At 60.3% G+C, this 25,346-nt stretch overlaps 2 protein-coding genes across 2 annotated transcripts; both read right to left on the bottom strand.

The window, feature by feature from the left end:
• Positions 1-6,540: 6,540 nt before the first annotated feature.
• Positions 6,541-25,060, bottom strand: SCAMP4 (secretory carrier membrane protein 4). Its single transcript, XM_061190820.1, has 7 exons — positions 24,980-25,060; positions 18,354-18,402; positions 17,063-17,191; positions 16,616-16,772; positions 14,787-14,888; positions 9,904-10,021; positions 6,541-8,198 (listed from the first exon to the last, which is right to left on the bottom strand). The coding sequence occupies exons 2-7, from the start codon at positions 18,358-18,360 to the stop codon at positions 8,019-8,021; spliced, it is 693 nt and encodes a 230-aa protein (XP_061046803.1). The 5' UTR covers positions 18,361-18,402; positions 24,980-25,060; the 3' UTR covers positions 6,541-8,018.
• On the bottom strand, positions 19,875-25,057 carry ADAT3 (adenosine deaminase tRNA specific 3). The gene is made up of 2 exons (XM_061190819.1): positions 24,980-25,057; positions 19,875-21,216 (listed from the first exon to the last, which is right to left on the bottom strand). The coding sequence occupies exon 2, from the start codon at positions 21,197-21,199 to the stop codon at positions 20,147-20,149; it is 1,053 nt and encodes a 350-aa protein (XP_061046802.1). The 5' UTR covers positions 21,200-21,216; positions 24,980-25,057; the 3' UTR covers positions 19,875-20,146.
• Positions 25,061-25,346: the final 286 nt, after the last annotated feature.

Below are 25,346 nucleotides of genomic sequence, written 5' to 3'. Positions count from 1 at the left end.
CATCCCCAGCCTCCCAATAAATCCCAAACAGCTGTAGATTTCGGGGAAGAGACAAGCAGGAAGCACCCCCTTCTGTTCCTTTACCCTTATAAGAGGCAGGTGCATGGAGAGACCCCAGGACAGAATCAGGGCTGCGTCCTGGTGTCCAGCACCAGCCCACAGACACAAGCGGGTGCCCCGGCTAGCTTTTGTTGAATTGAATGGAATTAGCCCTCCCTGCAGCCAGGCCTCTGCCCCAGTGGGGCAGGTACTTGGACACGTACATTTCCATTTTCGAGCTGTGGAAACTGAGGATTACAGAGGCCAAGTGACGTGCCCAGTGTCTCCCAGCTTCAAACCTCCAATGCTGCTGCCTTCCACCAGTGGGTAGAGGGTGGGCCCAGCACCACCCCCCCTCAATCCCAGTGGCTGCAGGCGAGGCCTGGCACCATAAGCTCACCAGTGATTGGGACAAATCAAATTTCTCTCTTTGGTCATTGTGAGCTATGGAGGGAAAACTGAGGCCAGAAGACACATACAGGGCAGTGAGGGGCGGCCATGAAGAAATCAAGGCCTTGAGGATGCAGAAGCTCCCCGGGGCAAAGTGTTCACCCCAGGGGCCTCCCCATCCTCTGAGAACAGCCCCCAGCAACCAGGTCTGTACCATGTGACTTCCCAGCCATCTCTGATTGGCCCAGCATGAGCCAATCAGATCCTCCTCTAGGACTGCTCAGCGGATGGAGACCAAGGTACATGACTTGTGTGAGATGTGACCCAGATGGTGGCCTTCTGCCATTGTGTGGTTTCTCTGGCATCCACCACCCCCCATTGTTGAGACACAGTGTAGGGTGACCAAGCACCCCAATATACCCGGGTCTCCTGGGACCCGGACCTTTCATTGCTAAAATCCCGAAAATCCCACCAAACCAGGAAGGCTTAGTCACCCAAGCATGGGGCATATAATGTCCTACCTGTCCCCAGGGAGCCCCCACAAGGAGCTCCTTCACCCCACTCCTGGGGGCCAAGGCCTGGGCAAGGTAGAGGGTTGGATAGCATCCGCCCAAATTCACATCCACCTGGAACCTCAGAATGTGACCCTTCTTGGAAATAGGGTGTTTGCTGATGTAATTAGTTAAGATGAGGTCATGCTGAATTAAGGTGGTCCTAAATCCAATGCCTTGCATCCTTATAAGAAGAGGGACACATAGAGAAAACAGCCACATGAAAACGGAGGCAGAGACTGGAGGGATATGTCCACAAACCAAGGATACCTGGAGCCCCCAGAAGCTGGAAGAGGCAGGAAGGACCCTCAGAGGATAAATAGCTGATTTGAGCCACCCAGTTTGTGGTACTTTGTTACGGCCACCCCAGGAAACGCATACAGATGTGCACCCAGATTTAGCCACTGTTATGAATTGTGGTCCCCAAAAGGTACGTTGAAGTCCTGAGCCCTGGGACCTGGGATGCAACCTTATTTGGAAATTGGGTCTTTGCAGTCGTGATCAAGTTAAGATGAGATCGCACTGGTTTAGGGCGGCCCTGATGCAATGGCTGGTGTCCTTGTAAGAAGAGGGACATTTGGACACAGACACACAGGGAGAGGCCACATAACCACAGAGGCAGAGATTGGAGTGATGTGTCTACAAGCCAAGCAATGACAAGGATTTCTGGAGCCACTAGAAGCCGGGAAAGACATGGAAAAGATTCTCCCTGGTGGCTTCAGAAGGAACCAGCCCAGCTGACACCCTGATTTCAGACTTCCAGCCTCTAGAAACGGAAGGGAATAAATTTCTCCTCTTTTCTTTTTTTTTTTTTTTTAGGCCACGCCACATGACTTGCAGGATCTTAGTTCCCCAACCAGGGATCAAACCCAGGCCCCCAGCAGTGGAAGCGCAGAGTCCTAACCACTGGACCACCAGGGAATTCCCAAATTTCTGCTCTTTTAAAAAAAAAAAATTATTTATTTATTTATGTGGTTGCACTGGGTCTTAGTTGTGGCAGGCAGGCTCCTTAGTTGCAGCACATGGGCTCCTTAGTTGCAGCACATGGGCTCAGTTGCTTCATGGCACGTGGGATCTTCGCAGACCAGGGATCAAACCCATGCCCCCTGCATTGGCAGGCAGATTCTTTATCCACTGTGCCACCAGGGAAGTCCAGGTCTGCTCTTTTAAACCACGCTGTTTGTGTTAATTTGTTACAGCAGCCCCAGGAGACTAAAACAGCCACTGAACAGTCCTGTTCGGGATTTGGAGCCTGGAGCCAGCTCACACCAGCTCACTCCAGGGGCGAGGCCGTGGTCCTACCCTCTCACCACGCAGGATGCTTTAGAAGACGATGTTCTATTAGCATCTCTTGGTCCTCACAGCCACCTTCGCTCCTGGTCCGGGGTCTGATTCAGGGTCCCCAGCCACCCACCAATTCCTTGGGCATCTGCTAAGTTCCTATAAATCAATTTACTCTGAAAAATCAATTCCAATGAATTCCTGGGCCGTCTCGAGACAGCCAGAGTTGGTTTCTGATGCTTGAGGCGAGATGCCCGGCTTACCTGATGGGTGAACAGAAGTCACGAGGCAGTGGGGAGACATTCTGGGTTGTGGATGAAGGACCTGGTTGATGACGGCTGGGGTCACAGGAGCAGAGATAAAGACTGGCCAGGCGACAGGACAACCCGTCTGTGTGTGTGTCTGGGGACGGCTGTAACAAAGCATCCAGACTGGGTGGCTTCAACAACAGAGATTTATTCTCTCCTGGTTCTGGAGACCGGTAGTCCAAGGTTGAGGTGTCCCTCTGAAGGGGAGAGGGGAGGCCCTTCTCTGAGCTTCTGGTGGTTCCTTGGCTGTGGCAGCATCACTTCAACCACCCCCGGTGTTCTCTCTGCCTGCGTGTCTGTGTCCAAACTCCCCCTTGGATAAGGACACCAGCCATACTGTGTTTGGACCACCCCATTCCACTATAGTCTCATTTTAACTAATTCCACATGCAATGACCCTATTTCCAAATATGCTCCCAGTGAGGTCCTAGGGTTTAGGACTTAAACATACAAATTTGGGGGGGGGGTGACGGGGAGAAACAATTCAACTCGTAACAAGACACACACGCATGTGCACACACACAGACGCAGACACACAGACCAGCACTCTCCACCTGAGGGCAGAGTCAAGGCTCCCCGGCCCCCAGCCCAGGTGTGTGAGCTGGAGGATGAACGCCCCCAGCACCGCCCCCCCACCGTGGGCAGACAACCTGAGGCAGGGTCCTCGAGGGACTGAGCCCTCCTGACTGCCCACGGCTGTGACCTGCTCATTTATGCCTTCCGCCTCCCGGGTAAACCTTTCACCCTCAATCTGTGTCTCGGGTCCAAAACATCCTGCTGCAAAGGAGCCGACGGGAGAATCTAGCTCCTCCTCTCTGAAGCCACAAGTCAGAGATTCGAAAAATGAAAGCAATGTCACTCATCCTTTTATTTTTATTTTTGGAAAATGTGGTTTTTAAAAACGTTAAAATGCAGGCATAGAAAACAAACTTATGGTTACCAAAGGGGGAAGGGGGGGGATAAATTAGGAATTTGGGATTAACATATACACACTACAGTATATAAAATAAACAACAAGGACCTACTGTATAGCACAGGGAACTATAGTCAATACCTTTTAATAACCTATAATGGAACACACCACTGTAAAGCAATTACACTCCAATAAAGATGTTAAAAAAAAAAACCTATAACGGAAAAGAATCTGAAAAAGAATAGATATATATGTATGTATACCTGTATCGCTTTGCTATATACCTGAAACTAACATAACATTGTAAACCAACTATACTTCAAAAAAAAAAAAGTTCAAATGTAATGAGTTTATTTTTTAAATGACATTAACAAATGTTTCAAAATTTTCTGTCTTCAATCCTAATATAGTAAATAACAGTACTGAGCTGGGAGAGGCAGGAAGGGTCCCCCCAAAGGTCTCAGAGGGAGCAGGGCCCTGTGACACCTCAGCCTTGCGCTCAGGCCTCCAGAACGTGGGCGTCAATTCCTGCCGTGTTAAGCCACCCAATCTGTGGTCGTCTGTTACGTGGACCTTGCCACCTGCCCCCTGGCCCCTGGGTCTTTGTTGATGAAGGCACAGCATCTAAACCCAGATTCCCTGCCCCCCAACTGATGAGCTTTCTTTGAGAGAGTAGGTTCGGAGTAAACTCGATGAATCAAATGTAATCTTGATCAATCATTCATTTTCTCCGTAGCAAAGTTAAATCGCTTCCACTTACCTTTTTTTTTTTTTTTTTTTGGCCACGCTGTGCAGCATGTGGGATCTAGTTCCCTGACCAGGGGTCAAACCTGGGCCCCCTGTATTGGGAGCGCGGAGTCTCAACCACTAGACGCCCAGGCAAGTCCCCTTTTAAAAACTTTCTGGTGTTTTTTGTTTCATGTTCTTACTCCTGGAAGTGACTTCCATCAGCATCGATGCTTTGGGATGAAACTGAGGGTACCTGATCCCTCAATCACATTAAAAAAAAAACCCAAAAAACCTTCATCAAGTTTTCTAGTTCAGTTGCTGCTCTTGACTTCCACTGAGAACAGATTTGCCAGGTCAAATCTTGCAGCTAAAGCAGGGATCTCACCCAGGTGGTCCTGCCCCCAGGGGACATGGGGCCATGTTTGGGGACGTCTGTGGCCATCACGACTGGGGGGCTACTGGCATCAAGGGGGTGGGGCCAGCAAGGCTGCTCCACACCCCGCAGCACCCCGGACAGTCCTCAGAAGATGCTCCAGTCCGTGTCCGCAGTGCCCAGGGGACCCCGAGCTAGAGGACAGGTGGCGAGAAGCTGTCAGCTATCAACTACTCACCATTGGCAGGACCCGCCTGGTCCGCCGGCCTCCTGTCACCAGAAGTGACCTGTCCCTGCTCCTGACCAAGGTCAGCCCCTCCCCTCGGATCCCACTAAGGATGCTCTCAGCCCAGCCTCCCCTGCAGGAAGGCTCCCACGGGCGTCTCCAGGTGCCCTGCCCCCACCCTCACCTGCGCCCCTTCCCCCATGAATGATGCTCTCGTCCATCCCGGGGACCCATCCCCACAGCCAAGCCCCTCGGTGCAGCCTCGGTTCTCTTTCCCTGGACGGGCTGAGCGGTGGCCCGGAACCCATGACCTTACTTGGGAACAGGGTCTTTTCAGATGTACTAAAGGTAAGGATCCAGCTGAGATCATGCTGGACGTGGGGTGGGCCCCAAATCCAAGGATGGTTTCCTCGTAAGAGACAGAAGAGAAGGCTGTGAGGACAGAGGCAGAGCCTGGAGCGCCCTGAGGGTGAGAGAGGCAAGAAGGACCCTCCCCTGGAGTCTGGAGGGAGCGCGGTCCGGCCACACCTGGATCCAGAACCGGGAGGGATAAATCCTTCGTTTAGGTCCCAGGTCAGTGGTCCCGTCACGGCAGCCCCAGCAGACAGCCCCCTTCTTGACCTGGCTTTGGTCCCCTCACCTCCACCCTGTCCTGTGTCCCCCACGTCACCTCTGAGCCGAGGACGCAGATGCCCTTCCCCAGACCCGCATCCACCGTCCGGTGTCCGCCTGACCCGTGTCCCCCACGCCGACAGGCGAGCCCTACAGCGCAGTGCCCACGGCCTCCTTGCCTGCTCACCTCCCCGATATTCGCAGGGCGCCCGCGACCCAGCACCGCAGACTGCGCGGCTCACACACGTGTATCCCCTCAGCTCGGCAGGGCAGAGCCCGAGATCCGGGGTCCCAGGCTGGCTCCTGCCGAGGGACCACCTGCCCACCCCCGCCCCCGCTCTCCCCCGTCTTCCGGGGGTCCCCGCAACCCTGGGCTCGGAGCGGCCTCACCCCGTCTCTGCCTCCGCCTTCACACGGCCCCTCCCCGTGTGTGTCCAAACGGCCCCCTCTTAAGGACACCAGTCCTGCTGCGTTAGGACCACCTGTTCCCATGTGACCTCCCCTTAACTAACTACTCCCGCAAAGACCCCGTTCCCACACAGGTCCCACTCTGAGGTGCCGGGTCAGGACTTCACGTGAATTTGGGGGGATGCAAGGAAACCCACACCACTTGCTCTGGGTTCCATCTGCCTCCTCTCTGCGGACTTCATTTCCTTCCCCTGGTGTCCGTGGGGTAACAGACCCACCGCTGCTCTCCCGTGTCCACGCAGGGTGTCCACTCCACCACCAGGGCCCCCCGTGAGCTGGGCTGGGGCCCCTGCAGACCCGCACCGCTCCTAGCCCAGCCACTTCAGCCCTCATGTCTCCTTCACGGCAAGTGGCGCTGGTGTCTCACTTTCTGCAAATTTTTTCAGATGAAAGCTGTTGAGCATGAAGAAAATATGACTGAAAGCAAGAACACGAAGGGACATGGCTTGCGGGTGAGGCTGCCGGCTCCTCCGCGGTGGGTGGGGCAGGGTCCCGGGCAGGGGTGGCCAGCAGCGTGAACAGGACTCGGCCCAGCGCACAGCCTGGTCCTGGTTTATCCCGCCAGAGGCCGTGGGCGCTGGGATCCAGGGGAGGAAGGCCCCGGAGGTGATACCACGTGGCGCCAGAAACAGCCCCCGCGGAGGCTCCTCTGATGCAGAAAGGATGTCTTTATTTCCTGGATATTCTCACGTAACAAAAACCACAACGCACAGCGAGGAGCGGGGTGGGAGTGGGTGCTGTGGGCGATCCCGGGCTGGCTGACGCCTGCTCATCGCCCGTCACTGGCGGCGCCCCGCTCACGCGAGACTCGGCCCCACGGGGAGCGCGGCGCACGCCTCCGTCACGGGAGGTGGCCTTGGGGACGCGACGGGACCCAGGTTTCCCATCTCAGGGGCCCATCAGGGTCCCAGACCCGGGCGCTTTCTCGCGGCCGCCTTCGGGCACTGCGGGGCGGTCAGCACGAGTAGCCAAGCAAGCAGGCGGGGGGCTCGGGGGCAGCCCAGCTGGTGCGACAGGAAGGGTGTCCTGCCCCGAGGGCCGGGCGGCTAGGAGCTGAGGGGCAGCGTCCAGGGCGCCCGGGAGCCTGGACGGGGGCCCGTCCACTCACACAGGTGCAGGCTGCTTGTCTGGGAAGGAGCTGGAAGGACTGCAGGGCAGAGCGAAGGGGCGGGTTCAGATTCCTAATAAGGCACAGACTTGTCACTCTCCTCTGTCCCCTCGGGGACTCCAACTCCTGTCCCCGCGGCCCGGGGAGGGCTGCGTGGATGGCAGCCCACGAGCCTCGGGCCCAGCGCTCGGCCTGGGGCACGCGCTCCGCGGAGATGCGTCTGGTTTCCCGTCTGCTTCCATCGGGGACTGACCGGCGGTTCCCCTCCCCCGCAGAGTGAGTTGGTCCCAGGTTTCAGATCTGACGAGGTCCTGCCTGAGGGTCTCAGCTCTAAGACCCCTCCGGGGGGGATGACAGCATCTCAGAATGAGCGTGGCCATGGGCAAGGGGACTGGAGGCAAGCTGCCAATGGACAGATGGACAGCCAGCCAGCCAGCCAGACGGAGTGAAGCTCAGATCGTGGCACTGAGGCAGCGAGTCCACAAGAGGACAAACATATGGAGGACCCGGCTACCGTCGAGCCCCTCCGTCTCCCACCAGGGACCGGAACCTGGTGCTGGGAAGGCCTCCCTCTTTCCCTCTTACTGGAAGCTGGGTCAAGGGCCACCACCCGGATGGAGGCCGGGAAGGGTGGACGCAGGCCGGGGCCCTTCTCGGCGTCAGCAGCTCTGGAAAGGGGGCAGCCGGCCCACCTCTGACCTGCAAGGCCCGGGTCAGCCCCCCGAGACCCTGAGGGGAGAGGGTGTGGCTGCAGCACAGTGGACATCATGGTGACTAAACGCATTCAGGACCACAGCGGGTGTCCTTCTGCTGGACAGCGGCGGCCGGACAGCTTCTGGGCAGAGCTCGCAGGGAGCCCTGCTCTCGGGAGTGAGGTGAATGCGGGGGCGGGTCCCCGAGAGCCCCCGGGTCTGCCGTCCCCGCTGGCGGAGGGGCCTCACCAAACCCAGGGCGGCAGGAGTGGATGGCGAGGGGCAGGTGGGCCGGTGGAGGGCGGGCAGCGGGGCTGCCGGGCTCCCCCTAAGGCCACTGGCTGCCGCTGGCCGGGTAGCTGGGCACGGTGGGGTACTCGGGCAGGCTGTTCCCCGAGAAGTTGTTGTACTGGGCCTCCCGGGATGGCGGATTCCGCCAGGCGCCTGTGCTCCACTCCGTCTGCGCCTTCTGGAAGCTCCCGCCAGCCCCGCGGTAGATGCTGTGCACCTGCGGGGGTGGAAGAAAGGACAGTGGAGGGACCCACTTGGGTTCGAGGCGGGGCTTTTCTTAAACGGATGACAAACTGCGGGAACTTTAGAAAACGCGCAGAAGCTGAGACGGGGGCTCTGAAGGCCGTGCCTGCGCTGTGACCACTGCCTGCCCGTCCGAGGGTCTCCGCCGCCCCAGCAAAAAGGGGCTCGTCCAGGACAGGTCTGCGGCCTGGCGACCACCCGGTGACTCACCCCCCGGGGCACATCAGGCCCCAGGCCCCCGTGTTGCCAAGGGCATCTCTGCAATGACTTCCTCAGCAGAGACCTCTGGGGACGGACCACTGCCTCCTCCCCACCGTCCAGGAAGGCTGGGCCCCTCGGACACGGGGCTGGGCTATTTCTGGAAGTCCCGGCAAATCCACTAACTGAGAAGATGGCGTTTGTTTTAACTTGAGGCTCTTGAGCAACGAAGCTGACGCTTTTGTTCTTTGTCTTTCTCCTGTGCAATGGCCTCCCGGCAAACCCCCAAACCGGGGCGGTGCTGGGGACCCCGATGGGGCAGCTCTGCTCTGGAAGACTCGCTCAGCTCGGAACCCCTCCCGTCTGCTGCTGAGATGTTCCTGGTGGAACCGCAGCTGTCCCTGCGTGGCCTTCATCCCAGCATCTCCCCAAGCCTCCCGGGGCCTTTCTTTCTGGTTCCTCCTGCCCCCTTTCTGCTGGTTCCTCCTGCCCCCTTCGGGTCATCCATAGAGCCAGGGGACTTCAGGGGCAAACACGGAGGAGCAGGCACCCCTCTGTCCTTCCAGATGACCCAGGGCTCCGACGGAACAGTGCAGGCCTCAAAACCTGACAAAACAGCTGAGATCCCACGGCACGGAGGCTGGAAGGAACTCAAAACCCAGCTTTCAGGGACTTCCCCAGCGGTCCAGTGGTCAGGACTCCGCATTTTCACTGCCGAGGGTGCGGGTTCGATCCCCGGTCGGGGAGCTAAGATCCCACAAGCCCCACGGCATGGAGAAAAAAAAAAAAAACAGTCGTGGGTAGGGCTGGCTTCCCTGAGCAGCGGTACTGGGCGCACGGGAGGGGCACGGCCGAGAGGGTCACCTCCGGGAAGGCCAGGCAGACGCACCGTCAGCCTCGTCACCCGTCGGTTTCCACGTGGCCCCAGGACAACCCTCGTGCAGCCGATGCCCCCAGACTATAGGGCTCACGTTCCCGCTGGAAGCCTCCAACGCCTGGAGTGGGGCTGTCCAGGGAGAGCCCGCACGGTGGAGCTGGTCGGCGCCGGCCCCTCACGGCCTGAGCGCTCAGGAGGAGGTGGGTGCGATGGACACAAGAAATTTTTAGTTTTAGTTAACTTTACTCAATTTGGATTTAACTGTAAACAGCGATTAGTGGCCGGTGGTGGCTGAACTGGCAGTGTGGACCACCCTCTGGGACACGCGTGCTAGGGGCTCTGGCAGGCAGTGGTCACCATTGGCCACAGGGCTTTGTCTCCCCAAGTCCCTCCTCCCTGGAAAGCCATGTGGGCGGGAAGGCAGGGCCCTGAGCAGTCGAGGGTCCGGACCACGGAGGGTGTGCCCTGCTGACAGCGCTCACTTCACCTCCCGACGCTCGGTCTCCTGCTCCCGAAACAGGGTAAGATGAGCCCCCGGGGCTGGGAGGTCAGGACACAGGATGCGAGAGAGGAAGCGGGATGTCTCGGGACCTAGAGGAGTTACCTTCATGATCGTGATGGCCATCATGCTGGCCGACATGGAGAACATGATGGCCGGAAGCAGCATGACCACGGCGGCCCCGACACTGGTCTGGAAGAACCCGATCGCGGCCAGCCAACCACTGCAAAGGGCGAGAGGGCGTGTGGGAGCCAGCATGACCGCCAGACAAGGGCCCACCATCCCTCATATGTAAAGAGCTCCAATAAATCAACAAGAAAAAGGTAAATGACCGGCAGAGAAAATGGGCAATTCGCAAGGAGCAACAAACTTAGGAAGCGATGCTCGAACCCACCAACAAAGATGTGCAAGTTAGAAAAAGTCTCGTTCTCACACCATTGTCTCGGCAAACATCGTGAGGGAATGAAGAAACAAACACTACTTTGTCAGTGTGGGGTGCACCCTCCCTGGAGGGCAATGGGGTGTGACCTAGAACAAGACTTAAGTGCTCATTCCTTTTCCCCCAACTATTTCACTTGTAAAAATTTATGCCACAGCCATTGTTTGTAAGAAGAAAAAGCTGAGGGTAACCTGTAAACGCCCACTGGCTGGGAACGACTGGAACATCAGTTTACTAAGGAGACAGCAAAACAAGAGAAAGCTGGTGGTCACTGGGTGCGTCCCGAGTCCACAAGCGGAAGAACACCCATCTGGTCTCTGGGAGGGAGAGGCAGGAAATAGGGTGTTTTTGAGAATGTTTCTTCTTAGCAAGTAATGACACCTCACGGTTCAAGATTCAGGAAATTTAAAAAAATACACAATAGACAGTCTCTCTCCTGCCGACCCCCTCCCCAGCCCAGAGGGAACCAGTGTAGCTCATCTACTATGTATCCTTCCTGAGAGAGTTTGTAAGATGTAGGCAACCCGCTGCAGGCACACATGAACAGGCCTCGCCCCTCTGTGAAACCAGGAGGGACGTCCTTGTGTACAAACAAGGACAGCAGAACACGCTGCTTTGCACTTTGAGGGCTATGAGCACAGCCGGGCGGCTGGGGGGCTCAGGTGGGTAGACAGGCAGCTAGGGCTGGGCCAGTGGGGGGCTGGATGCTGTCCTGTGGGCTCCTGGGAGGGGAGGAGGGGCTGGCTCTGCTGAGGGAAGGGCCACTCTGGGGACCAATGATCTCACATCGGATCTGGGGCCATGGATCCTGGCCACTGGGGAGGGTGGAGCTGTAGGATGGGGACCTGCTCCACGGCCCAGCCTCCCAGAGGGACCGGCAGCCGGAGCTTCCAGAGAACAATCTCACCAACAGCCCAGGGTGACCCACTCAGGACAGTGGGTGATAAACCGGCCTCGACCAGCTACGCACGGACGTGCAGAGCCTGCTGCACCCACCAGGCGGGGCAGCCAAGGCAAGCGGCAGTGGGGGGAGGGCAGGGAGGATGACAGGCCTGGAGACAAGGCGGCGGGGACACGAGGGTGCCAGGTGCTCCCCCAAGGCCACTCGGCCAGGAGCTCGAGGGGACAGAGCCAGGGAGATGGGGACAGAAGGTGCAAAAGGACAGCACAGGGATGCAGCCTGCAAAAGCTATGGGAGGGCCTGGCAGCTCCTCAGACGGCTAAACAGTTACTGCGTCGCCCAGCAATTCCACAATCAGGTGGAACAGAAACGAGAACACACATTCACACGGATACCTGTAGAAACTGCACAGCAGAACGACTATCAATAAGACAGGCACAGACAACCCAAGCGTCCACCCATGTGTCCGTGAATGGACACACATACCGCGTCCCTCCACACACGGGAGCATCACGCAGCCATGAAAAGGGGTGAAGCCCCGACACTTGCTACCACGTGGACGGACCCTGAGAACACGATGCTCAGTGAGAGAAGCAAGACACAGAAGGACACACAGTGTGTGATTCCATTGATGGGAAATGTTCAGAACAGGCAAATCCACAGACACATAGAGTGGATGCGTGGTTGTCAGGGGCTGGCGAGGGGGTGGGGGTGACTGCTGATGGGGACGGGTTTCTTTTTGGGGTGACGGAATGTTCTGGAATTGGATAGAGGTGATGAACCTCTATCCTTGTAAATACACTGAAAACCACTGAATCGTGCGCTTAAAAGGCTGCCTTTCTGGCTGTGAAGGCACCTAGATAAAGCCCCTACCGTAGAGACTACAGACGGTCGAGCTCCCGGATCAGAGAGGCGTGCACACCTCACCCGGAGTCTGATGTGAACCAACCGCAAAGGCCAAACGTTAACAACCCACAGGGATCCCCGAGGGGAAAGACCTGTCACGGAAACGCTGTGGAAACCCGTGACACCTGCAGGTGGGTAAGAGCACTGCACCCGCCACGTCTGGTCGTCTGGTCGAGGAGAGGACGTCAGACGTGGGCGGGGAGTTGGCTGAGTGGTGGGCGGCGTGCTCTGCCCCGGGTCCGTGAACCTCTAAGGAGCCCCACGTGAGAAGGTCACGAGAGGGCAGGAAAGACACGTCTGAGCATCTGAGGTGCTGGGGTCACTGTTGGTTTCTTGGTGCAAAGCAGCATCGCGGCCTTTTACGTATAAGATGTCTCAGAGGTTTTAAAAGTCCACCTCCTGCACGGGCTCACAGGGAAGCATCTAGGGTGGGCGGGGAGGGACAGACCTGCAGGCCTGGGACTGGCTGGGAGCCGGTGCCCCCCGAAGGCATCCCCGAGGCTCCACACGCTGACCCCAGAGTGGTCCACTCGCTCCCTGGAGGTGACCTGCGGGACTGCGGCCACCTGGGCAGGAGGGTGAGACCCCGGGAACAGGGAGACCCCAGCCAGCCAGGAGGAGACCCCCGGAGTGGGCAGACCCCGGGCGGGGAGGCTCAGCAGCGGGGCAGACCCCAGGCTGGCCCGTCAGGGTGAACGCAGACGGGCAGAGCTGGAGCTCCTCGGCCTCAGCCCCAGCACTGAGCCCCGAGGAGGCCCCCGGGCCAGGCGCCATCTACTCCACCACGTCTGCGGAGCCCGGGGGTACCCGTACGGGACCAGAGCCAGGACAGCTGCCCACACTGGCAGGAAGGGGAGGGCCTTGGGTACCAGGTACCGAGCCTAACCCTGACCCTAACCCCTGCCCCCATCCACGCCCGTCCCCCTGTCTGCAGACTAGGAAGTCAGGAGACTCCTTCAAGGGGAGCAAATGAGCCAGCCCTTGGGAGGTGCCCAGGCCAGCCTGCACACCCAGGAGCACTGTCACCATCACTGTCACCGTTGTTATTACTACCCCCCTCCCCCTCCCCACGACTTCCCAGACAAGGGCAACATCTCGGGGCAGCCCCTGGGCGAGGTGAGGTCACCAGCTGGGGAGGCACCCATGGGAGGTGGGAAGGTCGGCTCCGATGTTCCCTTTCTGCAGGCTGGGCCCCAAGGAAGGTGTGTGCCCTGCCCGTCCGCGTAGAAACCACGGCGATGGGGGCCAGGCAGAAGGCGGCTGGGTGCCGGCGTGAGGCTGCGTCTGGAACCGGACCTCGGGGGCTTCCTGTCCTAACACCGGCTGTGCAAACGTGGGGTCCACCCGGGCACCTACTCTCCCGCTGGATCTGGGGTCTTGGCCATGCCTGGGGGTCGCCCAGTGAATCCCTGCACCTGGGGTGGTCCTGGGGACCCCAGACCCACATCTGGGAAGGCATCGGCCAAGAGGAGGCCCAGCATTCAGGGTCTGCTCACCACGCGGGGAGGGAGCGATGTCAGGAACCCTGGAAATGACCCTGGGTGACAGGCTCCATGCTGGGGAGGGGTGAAGGCCCGGCAGCAAATGGACACCGAGAGGCCGTGCAACCTCAGGGGGGCCTCAAGAACAAAAGGAGCACGCACAGCTCACCACTGCCAAGGGCACGTGGCGCCCATCCCCGCGGACACGGCAGAGTGACGGGGACAGACACCTTGAAGGCAATGGCGACAGGCACCCCCCACCCAGGAGCCAGAAGATCCACCAGAGGGCGTGACCCAGAAGACTCCCCGCCGCTCACACGGGCAAGGTCCCGACACGCCGAGAAATCGTACCAAGAGACGTGGGGACACGCCCGGCGGCACATGAGGCAGGAAGAGCAACCGCCAGTGCCACCTCCGGGCACTGCCTGCCGCAGACGGACCCGCTGCCCCGACAGTGCCACGTCCTGCTCCAGGGCCCGGAGGATGTGGCACCTTAGGTGGCAAAAGGGACTTTCCAGGTGGGATTAAGTTAAAGCCCCTGAGACAGGGATGACCCCGTATTCCCCAGGGGGCCTAGCGTCATCCCAGGGTCCCTATAAGAGGGAAGCGGGAGGGTCAGAGGCAGAGAGAGACGGGAGATGCGGCACTGCTGGATACGATAGAGATACGAGGATAGAGAACGGGGCCGCGAGCCAGGGAGGCGGCGCCTCTAGAAGCTGGAAAAGGCAGGAACCGATGCTCCCCTGGAGCCTCCAGAAGGACCAGCCCTGCCCACTCACAGGTTAAGTGAGTTCTGACCTCCAGAACGTGACGTAAGTTTCTTTCATTTCAAGTCATTAAATCTGGAGTAATTTGTTACAGTAGCCACAGAAACCTCATATGATACCCCAAAAGCAAACAAATGGAAAACGGCTCACCCCCTTAGATGGTAGGCCTAGGCACAGGTGGCCGCTCAGGGCAGGCCCTCGAGCTGCTCTCCCACCCCCCAGACACACCAGGGACCACACCTCCCAGGTCCTCCTGGGGCCGGGTGGCCACGCACGACGCGGCAGAAGGCGGGCAGATCCACCGCACCCAGCCCCCTGAGCCGGCACCTCCCTGGAGGGTTGACAAGAGCAAGGAGCAAACGTCAGGCCTCTCCCAGCTGTCGGAGTTTTGGGGTCCTCGTCACAGAGCTCGGCCTGCACTAACGGTATGAGCAAGTGACTCGTGGCCCCAGAGCTGAGGCCGCTCGTCGCGGGCTCTCGGGGGCCCTGCTTACCACGCGCCCCATCCCGAGAGGCCGACAGCCTGGATGACGGTCAGGACAAACTGGGCTCCGAAGATGAAGAAAAACGCCATGAAATTGAAGGAGCTGTCAGATCTGGAGGGAAGGAAAACAGCCATTACTGAGTCCGGAGAGGAAGAGGCAGAGGCTGCGGGAGTGGGACGGCCCCTCCCCTGCAGTTCCCATCAGGAGGGGCCCAGCGCTGCCCTTCCCAGAGGACGTCACCCAGACACACTCCTCCTGGGAAGGGAATTTAAGAGCCTCCTGCGTCCTAAGGACATGCCCGCACCGGCGTGGCCCGAGGGAGGTTCATCGTGGATTTGAGGTGCTCTGCGTGCTGGACCCATGCCTGCTGCCCCGGACAAGGGAGGCTGCACGGGGCTCACCCAGGCCACTTCCGGCTAATGAAAGGAGGGCACGCGCCGGGGAACCCACAGCAGAGGAAGGGCGGGGGAGGCAGGGATGCTCGCGTAGCTCAGGGCTGTTCCCAGGCAGTCCCCGAAGCCCTCGGGGGTCCCCATTCCTGCGCACAGTCGCACCAGCCAGCCTGGGGCCTCAAGCAACAGGCCCCTTTTGCTTCAGCACATGTGAGCGGGTTTCTGGTTCTTGCCTCCAAGAGGGCACCAGGGGCCCTGTATGACTCCCACTGAGTCTTGGATTCAGGGACCCTCCAGGGGCAAACATGGCACACACCTGAGTAGCAGGGGGCTGGCTGGGGGCGCACATTCACAGAGCAAGATTCACAGCACCCAAAAGGTGGCAACAACTCAAACGCCCATCAACGGATGATGGATAAACAACTGTGGGGGGACTTCCCTGGTGGCGCAGTGGTTAAGAATCCGCCTGCCAATGCAGGGGACGCGGGTTTGAGCCCTGGTCCAGGAAGATCCCACATGCAACAAAGCCCACGCGCCACAACTACTGAGCCTGCGCTCTAGAGCCTGTGAGCCACAACTACTGAGCCCTTGTGTCTCAACTACTGAAGCCCGCGCGCCTAGAGCCCGTGCTCAGCAACAAGAGAAGCCACCGCGATGAGAAGCCCTCGCACTGCAACAAAGAGTAGCCCCTGCTCTCTGCAACTAAGGAAAGCCTGCACACAGCAACGAAGACCCAACACAGCCAAAAAAAACCCCACGATATTATTTTAAAAAAAAAAAACAAAAAAAACCTGTTGTTCCTCCACACATGGGAGCACCACTCAGCCACGAAAAGGGGTGAAGCCCTGACACTCGCTACAGCGTGGACGGACCCTGAGAACACGATGTTCAGTGAGAGAAGCCAGACACAGAAGGACACACAGTGTGTGATTCCACTGACAGGAAACGTCCAGAACAGGCAGATCCACAGACACAGAGAGCAGGTTCATGGTTGTCAGGGGCTGGGGAGGGGGATGGGGGAATGCTAACGGGCACGAGGTTTCTCTTTGGGGTGACGGAATGTTCTGGAATTAGACAGTGGTGATGGTTGTCCAACCTTGTGAAGATACTAGAAACACTGAACTGTTAAGCAGGTGAGCTGGATAATATGTAAAATGTTATCTCGATAAAATTAAGAAAAATGAACAAAACAGGCAACAGCTGGTTTTGGCCCGTGGGCCGCTGTCTGCAGAGCCGATAGAAAGTGCCATCCCAACTGGACAAGAGGAAGGGGTGGCGTTCACGCCCGGGCCCGGCAGCAGATGCAGCCCAGGATGCAGCCCACGCGGGGCTGGGCACGGAGGGGAGCGCACGCGGTGAGGTATCCTGTTCCCCTCAGTTTGGGGCTGTCAGCACCAGACACTCCCCGAGGGCCCCTGGAGGGTGCGGGCTGCCCGCCCCACTCACCGGAAGGCCTTGTATGCGGGCCGGAACCAGCACACGTAGCTGCAGGGGGAGAACAGCAGCAGCCAGACCAGGGCCAGGCCGAAGTTGGCTCCCGAGCCGCCGGCGATCCACCAGGCCAGGCAGGCGACGAGGTTGACGCCCAGGGTGGTGCAGTAGACTGGGGGGAGGGGGCGAGGGGGGAGAGAGGGGCTGAGCTGGGACACCCCCCACCCCTGGACTGAGGCTCCCATGAGTGCAGGGACCGCGAGGCCAGAGAAGGGTCCAGGGGGCCCAGCCCCCCACCTGTTCCATGCACACCGGACAGGAGCTCATCAGAAAGGAGCTTTATTACCAAACCCTCAGGCTCTCACCGCCCGGGCGCAGAGTGGCCTCCTAGCCTGTCCCTGTCCCGGGCTTGGGTCTCTGGGTGGTGCAGCTGGCCCTCCCATTCCTGCCCTGTCCACTCACACAGCCACAGGTGGTAGATCCTCTTCACCAGGACCTGGTGCTCGATAGGGATCTCGTCAGAGAAGTTCTGGTAGAAGCAGGGCTTCAGGGGGATGAACTTGGGCAGCGGGGGGAAGTTGTTCTCCTTTCCTGCAGGGACAGAGGGGCCAGAACAAAACCCACACTGCAATCAGCTCGTAGCGGTCCCAAAGATGCGCCCATCTGGTCCCAGAACCTGTGGACATGTCACCCCACGGCGCAGAGGGCACTTTGCAGGTGGGACTAAGTTAAGGCCCCTGGGATGGGGAGGACCCTGGATTCCCCGAGGGGCCCAGCATCATCACAAGGGTCCTTATAAGAGGGAGGCGGGAGGGTCAGATGCAGAGAGAGACGGGAGATGCTGCGCTGCTGGCTGTGAGGATGCAGGAGGGGCCGCGAGCCAGGGATGCGGCGCCTCTAGAAGCTGGAAAAGGCAGGAACTGATGCTCCCCTGGAGCCTCCAGAAGGACCAGCCCTGCCCAGGCCTGGATTTAGCCCCGTGAGACCCCAGTCAGACTCCTGACCTCAGGACTGTCAGAGAACAAATTTTATTTAAATCACTGAGTTTGTGGTGATTTCTCAGAAGTCACAGGAACGAACACACACAGACTCGATGGCGGGGCCCACGTGCCATTCACACCTTTGACTCCAGGGAAGGTTCTGGCACTCGGGACATATGAACTTCCCGGGGCGGCTGTAACAAACGACCACAGACTGGGGGGCTTAACACAACAGAGATTTATCCATCTCCATTCTGGACACCAGATGACTGAGATCCAGGTGTGACAGGGCCGCGCTCCCTCCACACGCTCCAGGGGAGGGTCCTTCCTGCCCTTTCCAGCTTCTGGGGGCTCCAGGCGTCCTGGGCTTGTGGACCTGTCCCTCCAGTGTCCGCCCCCATCTTCCATGGTTTCTGTGTGTCTGTGCCCACATTTCTTCCTTCTTAGGACGTCTGCCATGAGACATCAGGGCCACCCTATTCCACTGGGACCTCAAATTAAGTCACATCTGCAATAGGGTCCTGTTCCAGGGTCCCGGGGTCCGGACTTCATGGTTTTCAACACAAAACTTTTCCGGTCTCACGTGTTCCCCCGCGCACGGGCCGTGCTCATCTCTGTATGGCTCCATTTTAGCGCACGCACTGCCGTGTCAGGCACTGCACGGGCCTCAAGGGGGACGTGATCCTGCCCGCAGCACAGCGTCCAGCGCCCGAGCGCTTCCCAGAGGGGTGGAGAAGCTGGAACCCTCGCTGCGCGACACGGCCAGGACTCACCTGACATTTCCGCTGTGAAGACAGGGCAGGGGTGGAAGCCTGCAGCCACCTGGAGGGGAGACAGTCACAGTCAGGGGGTCCCCATGGCTGCTGGGCGACCCCAACGCCAGCTGCAGACCAAGGGGGCCACCGCGGGCACCATCCTAACCACCAAACCGTCCACAGGGGTATCTGGGCTCTTGGCCCAAAGGCTGGCCCAGCCCCGAACGTGCGATCCCGGTCACCACCTCTCCTCAGAGCCCCCCGGGCAGCCTGGCACTTATGCGAGGGGAGGCATCAGGCCAGAGGATCCCGGCAACCCACCCCCACTGCCCTCCTGCCTTATCCCCCCCACCCCCCAAACTTCCCCTTTATCCACGGATGGCTCTGAGCACCTCCTATGGCCACAAAGAGTCTCTGAATCACCAATAAATGGGTCCATGCTCATTGCTGTGTGACCTCAGGCAAACCACACAACCTCTCTGGTCTGTGGTTTTTGCCCCTGTGAGCCTTGCAAGGCCAAGGACCCCATTGCAATCCAAGTAAAATGCCAGGGGACAGGCCCGGCACCCAGCGGCCCTGCCCAGAAGGAGCCCAGGAGCCAGTGTCACAGAGCAGCCCCTCACAGGAGACACCACCGAGGCGCGTAACTGAGCTGAATTCACCTGTTCCACAAGGGCCCTGCGGGCAGATGGTGCCATCTTCAGGAAACGGGCCAGGCAATGTGGCCACGCCTGGTGCCCACCTGGCCCTCACGGTACAGCTGGGCCTGCACTGCCCCCTGCGCCTGGCACCAGAGTGGGTGGGGGAGCCCTGCCTGGAGGTGGTCCAGGTGGGAAGGATCCAGTGACCGAGAGTTCCCTGGGTCCACCCCCCGGCCCCCTGCTCAGCGAGGGACCCACCGGGACCCTCAGCCCAGCCCGGCCCTGCCCTCCTGCCTGCAGGCCCCACTGTCTGTCCACTGCTCCGGCTCTGGCCGAGCCCCCCTGCCCTGTCCCCACGGGCTGGGCGCATCCCCGGGCTGGGGGCTGGAGCGGGCGCTCAGGGCAGGGACGTCTCAGGGCCCTGTGACACCGTGCGGTCAGTCAACGCGTGTCTGCTGGATGGACAAACAGGCTGCTCTGAGCCCCACGCACACGGGTCCTAGTGCTAACCCGCCTTGGAAGAGCCCAACGGCCCCTCTGGGGACCCGGTGGGCACCTGCGAAGGACGGGAAATTGATGTGGTCAGCTGAGTCCAGCCTGGCGGGGCTTCTCCCCAGAGTCCAGCCACAGCCGTCCAGACTCCGGGGGTCCCGCCCTGCCCATGCGTGGCTCAGAAGCTCGCCGACCACCCCCCCCACCCCAGTACAAGCCCAGGTGTCGGCGGAAGCAGCCACCCCGACCGAGGGACCCTCGCTCCTCTGTCAACAGACAACGACCTGGTTTCTTTTTTTCTCTTGGCCGCACCGCGTGATACGTGGGATCTTATCGAACCTGCGCCCCCTGCACTGGAAGCGCAGAGCCCTAACTACTGAACCGCCAGGGAAGTCCCAGACACCGACCTGGTTTTCAGTTGTTTATTTTCACACGTCAGAGCTGTTTCCTGACACCTGAGAAAAGGAGACACAATCCCGGTGGCCCCAAAGGCTCAGGTCTGAAGCTGCCTGGCTACTCGGCCCGGCTGGAGCCCCGCTACACCCAAGCCCGGGGAAGAGCTCACCCAGACAGGCATGCACCCCACGCGCCGGCAGCAACAGCGCGAGTGTCCCCATGCCGAGATGGGGCGGCAGCCCCTGGCAACATGAGGGAGGCCGAGGAAGGTCCGGGCCGGGCCTATGCGTCGGGGTCCAGCCGGCGGCACTGGGCCTCCAGCACGCCACAGAAGGCCTGGAAGCGGTGGTTGAGGTCCGGCTGGGTGTGGAGGCGGAAGCGGGTGCCCAGCGCGCCGTCAGGCGAGGGTGCCCCGTAGAAGACGCGCCGCACGCGGGAGTGGACCAGGGCCATGGCGCACATGGCGCAGGGCTCGCGGGTGACGTACAGGTCGTAGCCGGTGCACACGTAGGGCAGGTCATCGGCGTCCTCGTCCAGCTTGCGCACGGAGCCCGCGCGGACGCCCGGGGGGGCGGTGGCTGGGGCGAAGGAGCAGGCGGGGTGGGGTGCGAGGTCATAGGCGCCGCGGCCCTGGCCCCGGGCCACCAGGTCGATGCACACCATGGTGGCGTGCAGCAGGGGGCCGGCCGCGCTGCTGCAGTCGTGGCCCGTGGCCAGCACGCGGCCCGAGGCCGGCTCCACCACCACCGCCCCCACGGCCCGCAGGCCCCGCGAGGCTGCCTGCTGCGCGGCCCACACGGCCCGCTCCATGTGGCTCTGCATCGCTGCCCGCTCCTGCGCCGAGAAGAGCTGCCCGGCCAGGGCTCGGGTCACCTGCCGGTCCTCGTGAAAGGTGGTGGGCCAGTGGGCGCGTGCCTCCTCGAACTGGCCCCTGGTCAGGGGCGGCCGCGCGGGCACGGGCACCAGGAAGGGCTGCCCCAGGCCGCGGGGGTCCACGGCCGGCGGCGGGAGGAGCTCGGCCAGTGATCGCATGCCCGCGGCCGGCCCCGCCAGGCACAGCAGCATCTCCAGCGCGTGTGGGCAGCTGGGGCGGGGGCTGGGTCGCACCCTCTTGAGGTGAGGCTGTGCGGGCAGCGGGTGGACGGCTGACACCTCCTTGAGGAGGCGTGAGGTCTGGCGCTTGTCCAGGACCGGCGCGGCGTAGGCCAGCACCAGCTCCACAGCGCCAGACTGCTGCTCAGACAGGATCGGGAGGGCCTGCCACGCCGGCTCTCGCTCGGGGCTCCCGACCTTCGCGTCTCTGTGTGGCTCCACGGCGCCCGGGGGGGGGTCCATCCTCGGCGGGGCTCCGACTGCGGGGACAGACACCGGAGCAGGGCATCATCCTCAGCTGCGGGAGGCCTGCTGGGCCGGACGAGGGGTCGGTCCCAGGAGCGTGCCGAATCTGGAGGCTCGTCCAACCGAGCGAGACGCATCAGCGGTCGTGCTCTCACTTACGGCCTACTAACGCTTGCTTTGCACAGAGTTTAAACCGCCCTCGTCACGGTGTCTTTTTTCCCCCTTTTGCTTTGAGATGTCTCATGTTGGGAGAATGCACACCGGACCTCAGAGACTTAATACAAAAGAAAGAACGTAAACTGTCTCAGTTTTTTCTGTATTCTACAGATACCGAGGACCGTCTGCACTATACCGTTTTATATAAGGGCCTTGAGCATCCTCGGATTTTGTTATCCTTGGGGGTCCTGGAACCAGTTCCGCATGGATACCGGGGAACGACTGTGTTGGCTACATGCTGAAGTGGGAATACTCTGCGTGTCTCAGGTTAAAGAAACGTACTACTAACGTTAAGTTCACCTGTTTCTTCGTACTTTTCAAAAACATGGCTTCTAAACGCTTCATCTCACATACATGCCCTGCATTACATTCCTACTGGTCAGAGCTGCCTTGGATGACGTTAGAGATGCACTACAGATGACCTTCGCGGGACCCCAGAGGATCTCGGTGCCATGCCCGCAGTGCCCTGCACCCTGGCGGCGTCTCGGAGTGGGCCAGCCCCTTCCGCCTCTCCCCCCGGACGAGGCTTTTGCTCCTGTGATGCGCCCCGGCTCACAGGCCCCCCAGAGGACACGGTAGGTCCTCGCCCACCACCGCCTGTCCGAAGCTCACGATACGAGCTCGGCAAACGCACAGGACCGGGGTGCAGGTGGCAGCTCTGAGAAGCGGCCAGCGTGGACGGGCCCCTCGGGTGCCCGTGACACCCGTGCCAGGCGGGGCCCTCAGGAGGGTCCGGAGCACTGGCTCTGAATCCGCTCCCAGCACACACCGTGCCCAGGATGCCAGGGCCCGCACAGCCTGCCCCAGGCCACAAAAGCTCCCACTGTCTCCCGGGCAAGACAGACACAGTCCCGTTTGTGTCTCCAAGAATGCAAGCTCTGTCTGATCAAAATAAAGCAAGCGACAAATACAGGGGGCTGCCATTGGGACACTGCTGGCCAGGCTGCTGGCTCCCAGGGAGGATGCCTAAAAACCACAGCAGGCCACCATCCGCTCCTAGGTGTGTGTCCAGGAGAACTGAGACACACATCCACACAGGCACCTGCACATGCATGTTTGCAGCAGCAGGATTCACAGCAGCAAAAGGTGGACACAACCCAAATGTCCACAGAAAGATGGACAGATAAACACAACGTGGTCCCTCCACGCACGGGAGCATCACTCAGCCATGAAAAGGGGTGAAGCCCTGACACTCACTACCACGTGGATGGACCCTGAGAACACGATGCTCAGTGAGAGAAGCCAGACACAGAAGGACACACAGTGTGTGATTCCACTGATGGGAAACGTCCAGGACAGGCAAATCCACAGACACAGAGAGTGGCTTTGTGGTTGTCAGGGGCTGGTGGAGGGGATGGGGAATGACTGCTGATGGGGACAGAGTTCCTGTTGGGGGGATGGAATGTTCTGGAATTAGACAGACGTGATGATCACACAACATAGTAAATACACTAAAAAACACTCAAACATACACCTTAAGTGGGTGAACCACACAGTGTGTGAATCGTATCTCAGTAAAGCTGCTGCTCCTTGGGGGTGGTGGGGGACATCTGGTGGTCGCCAGGGCAGCCGGCCCCAAACGAGGCCCAGCACCTCATGACCGCTGCTGGTGCTGGAACCACTGCACGTTCTCACACTGCCGTGAACAGGCTCCCCGACTCCTTCCTATGACCCGGGACAGAGACTGTGGGGCTGTTCCCTTTCTAGAGGCCAAGGAACTTGCCTGGGGCCACGTGGCTGTGAGGACAGAGCCAGGACCTGACGCTGAGGCCAGGTGGCCAGGAGCTCCCCGACTCTGCCTTCTGAGCCCCGGACGATGGGGGTCCTGAGCCCCTTCTACAGATGAGAAACAGGGTCCGCAGAGGGTGACCCGCCCAGCGACTTGCTTCATTGTCCCCGGGGACCTAAGAGCTCGCGCTCAGAGGCTGACCTGTTCCTCTTTTCGTCCTCGAAGCCCCGCATCCACCCCCAGCTCTGGGCGCCCCACTGTGCCCCACCCTCCCCGCTGTGCTCTTTGCTGCTCCCGCCAAGCTCAGGCCCTTCCCTGGGTGCGTCCACGTCCCTCTGCCTACAGCAAGGGCACCTCCTAAAGGTGCCTGTGCTCCAATGGGGCGGGCAGCCCCTTTCACAACTGTTTACATTTACGGTTGTAGCCTCTGCGGCGGGCACCAGCTGCCAGGCTCAGGGAGGGCTCAACTGCGTGGGGCAGGCCCTGGAGGGTCTGCGGAACCAGGGAGCCAGGACACCTAACAGCCAGTCCCCTCACTGGGTGCCCTGGAACTCCTGTGGCGCCCGCGGGCTGTGGGTCTGGGGTCCCAGGAGGCAACGGGGCTTATTCAGCAAGCTGAGTCAGGCTCTGAAGGTGACACCCAACCAGAGGAAGGGGCCTTATCTCACCCCTGGGTGTGTCCCGGCCCTGCCCGAAGCCCTCACCCAGCCCACATTTTCCTGGCTGAGACCTGGTGTTACCTGTCCTAACCCCACCCCCAGCTTCCCCCTCTGTGAAATGGGATCCACTGCCGCCATGCACGGCTGCCTGGGGCAGAAAGTGAGAAAATCCACAGGAGGCTCAGGGGCCCAGTGCCCTGTGATGGGCAGACTCCAGGAGGGCTCTTCGGAGGCGGTGACCCAGAGCTGGGCCTAGAAGGAGGGTGGGGAGCCCTGAGCAGAAAGAACAGCCAGGGCTGGAGTCTCCGACGCTCACACCGCTCACACAGTCCGGGTGGGCGCTGGTTTGAAATACGGTTTCCAGGACTCCGCCCCACAGAAGGGGGAGGGCCCCGAAATCTGCATTTCTGACAAGCTCCCCAACAGAGTGGGGTCTGCAGATAACATGCAGGACGCCTCGCTAAATTCGAATTCCAGATGAGCAGATAAATTTTTAGCGTAAGTGTTGTGTCCCATGCAATCACTGGGATATACGTATTCTAAAATATATATGTATGTGTTGTTTACACAAAATTCCAATTTAAGGGGGCAACCTGCGTGTTTATTTGCAGAACCTGGCCACCCTATAAGTGGGCCTTCGTGCATGAAAATTCGAGAACCTCGTGCATGCGGGGTATGGGAGAGACCCGAGGTCACAATTTTAAAAGGTCTTGAAAACTCACACTTTGCTTAAGTATCAGGAAGGATTATCAATGTTTAGGACGTACAGAAAGATTGGGGCCTTTCCCCCAAAGCGGGCGGGAAGCTGTTAAGTGGACAGTCCAGTGGACAGCCGGGAGGCAGAGGTCTGGCCGCGATGACCCCAGGGCAAGGCACGCCAGAAACAGCTGGGGCACGGGCTGTCCACCACGGACGGCAGGGGCGCGCGCACGCGCAGAAGGGCGATGGCGCGGAGAGCTGGGTCCCGCGGCCCGGCAGCCCCGCGCGCATGCGCACGCGCACACGCGCCGCTCCCCGCGCCCGCCCGAGACGCGCACGAGCCCGGCCCAGTTTGCTTCCTAGCTCCCCGCGCGGCTGGCGTCCGCCGCAGCCGAAACCCCCGCCCCAGCTTCCGCTCGCCCTCCGCGGGAGCCTGGGCCGCAAGATCCCGAGACCCCGGGGCCGTGCGCTTACCTGAGGAGACGGGCGGAAGCGCTGCGCTTCACCAAGTCTTAGCAACCGGCCCGCCCGCCCCGCCTCCGCCACCGCCTGGCGCCGCGGGGCACGACGGGAGCGTAGTTCCAGGGGCGGAGTCAGCGCGAGGCGGAGGCGGAGCCGGGACTACAATCCCCACAAGGCCGCGCGCGCGCGCCGCCTCACTCCGCCCCTTTCTTGAGCGCTGCTCCGGTGACCGGCAGGAGAGAGGGGCGAGCTCTGAGTCGAGGGTTCGAGACCCATCAGGGCGGCGGGAAAAGTCCGATCTTGGGGGCCCTTTGGGAAATCAGCAGAGTGAAGAGACTGAGGCGGAGGGGTACACGCCACCCGCTGCAGTCACTCCCCG

Source organism: Eubalaena glacialis, chromosome 4 (assembly GCF_028564815.1).
Source record: "Eubalaena glacialis isolate mEubGla1 chromosome 4, mEubGla1.1.hap2.+ XY, whole genome shotgun sequence".
Taxonomy (NCBI): Eukaryota; Metazoa; Chordata; class Mammalia; order Artiodactyla; family Balaenidae; genus Eubalaena; species Eubalaena glacialis.
The sequence above is the reverse complement of the archived record's forward strand: the minus strand, read 5'-3'. Positions and strand labels throughout refer to the sequence as shown.

Coding starts and splice junctions, on each gene's coding strand:
- SCAMP4 (XM_061190820.1), bottom strand. Junction 14,889..16,615: donor CCCGCATACAAGGCCTTCCG/GTGAGTGGGGCG, acceptor CCTTCCCTCCAG/ATCTGACAGCTCCTTCAATT. Junction 8,199..9,903: donor TGGCCATCACGATCATGAAG/GTAACTCCTCTA, acceptor CCACCCCCGCAG/GTGCACAGCATCTACCGCGG.
- ADAT3 (XM_061190819.1), bottom strand. CDS start 21,199: ATGGACCCCCCCCCGGGCGCCGTGGAGCCACACAGAGACGCGAAGGTC.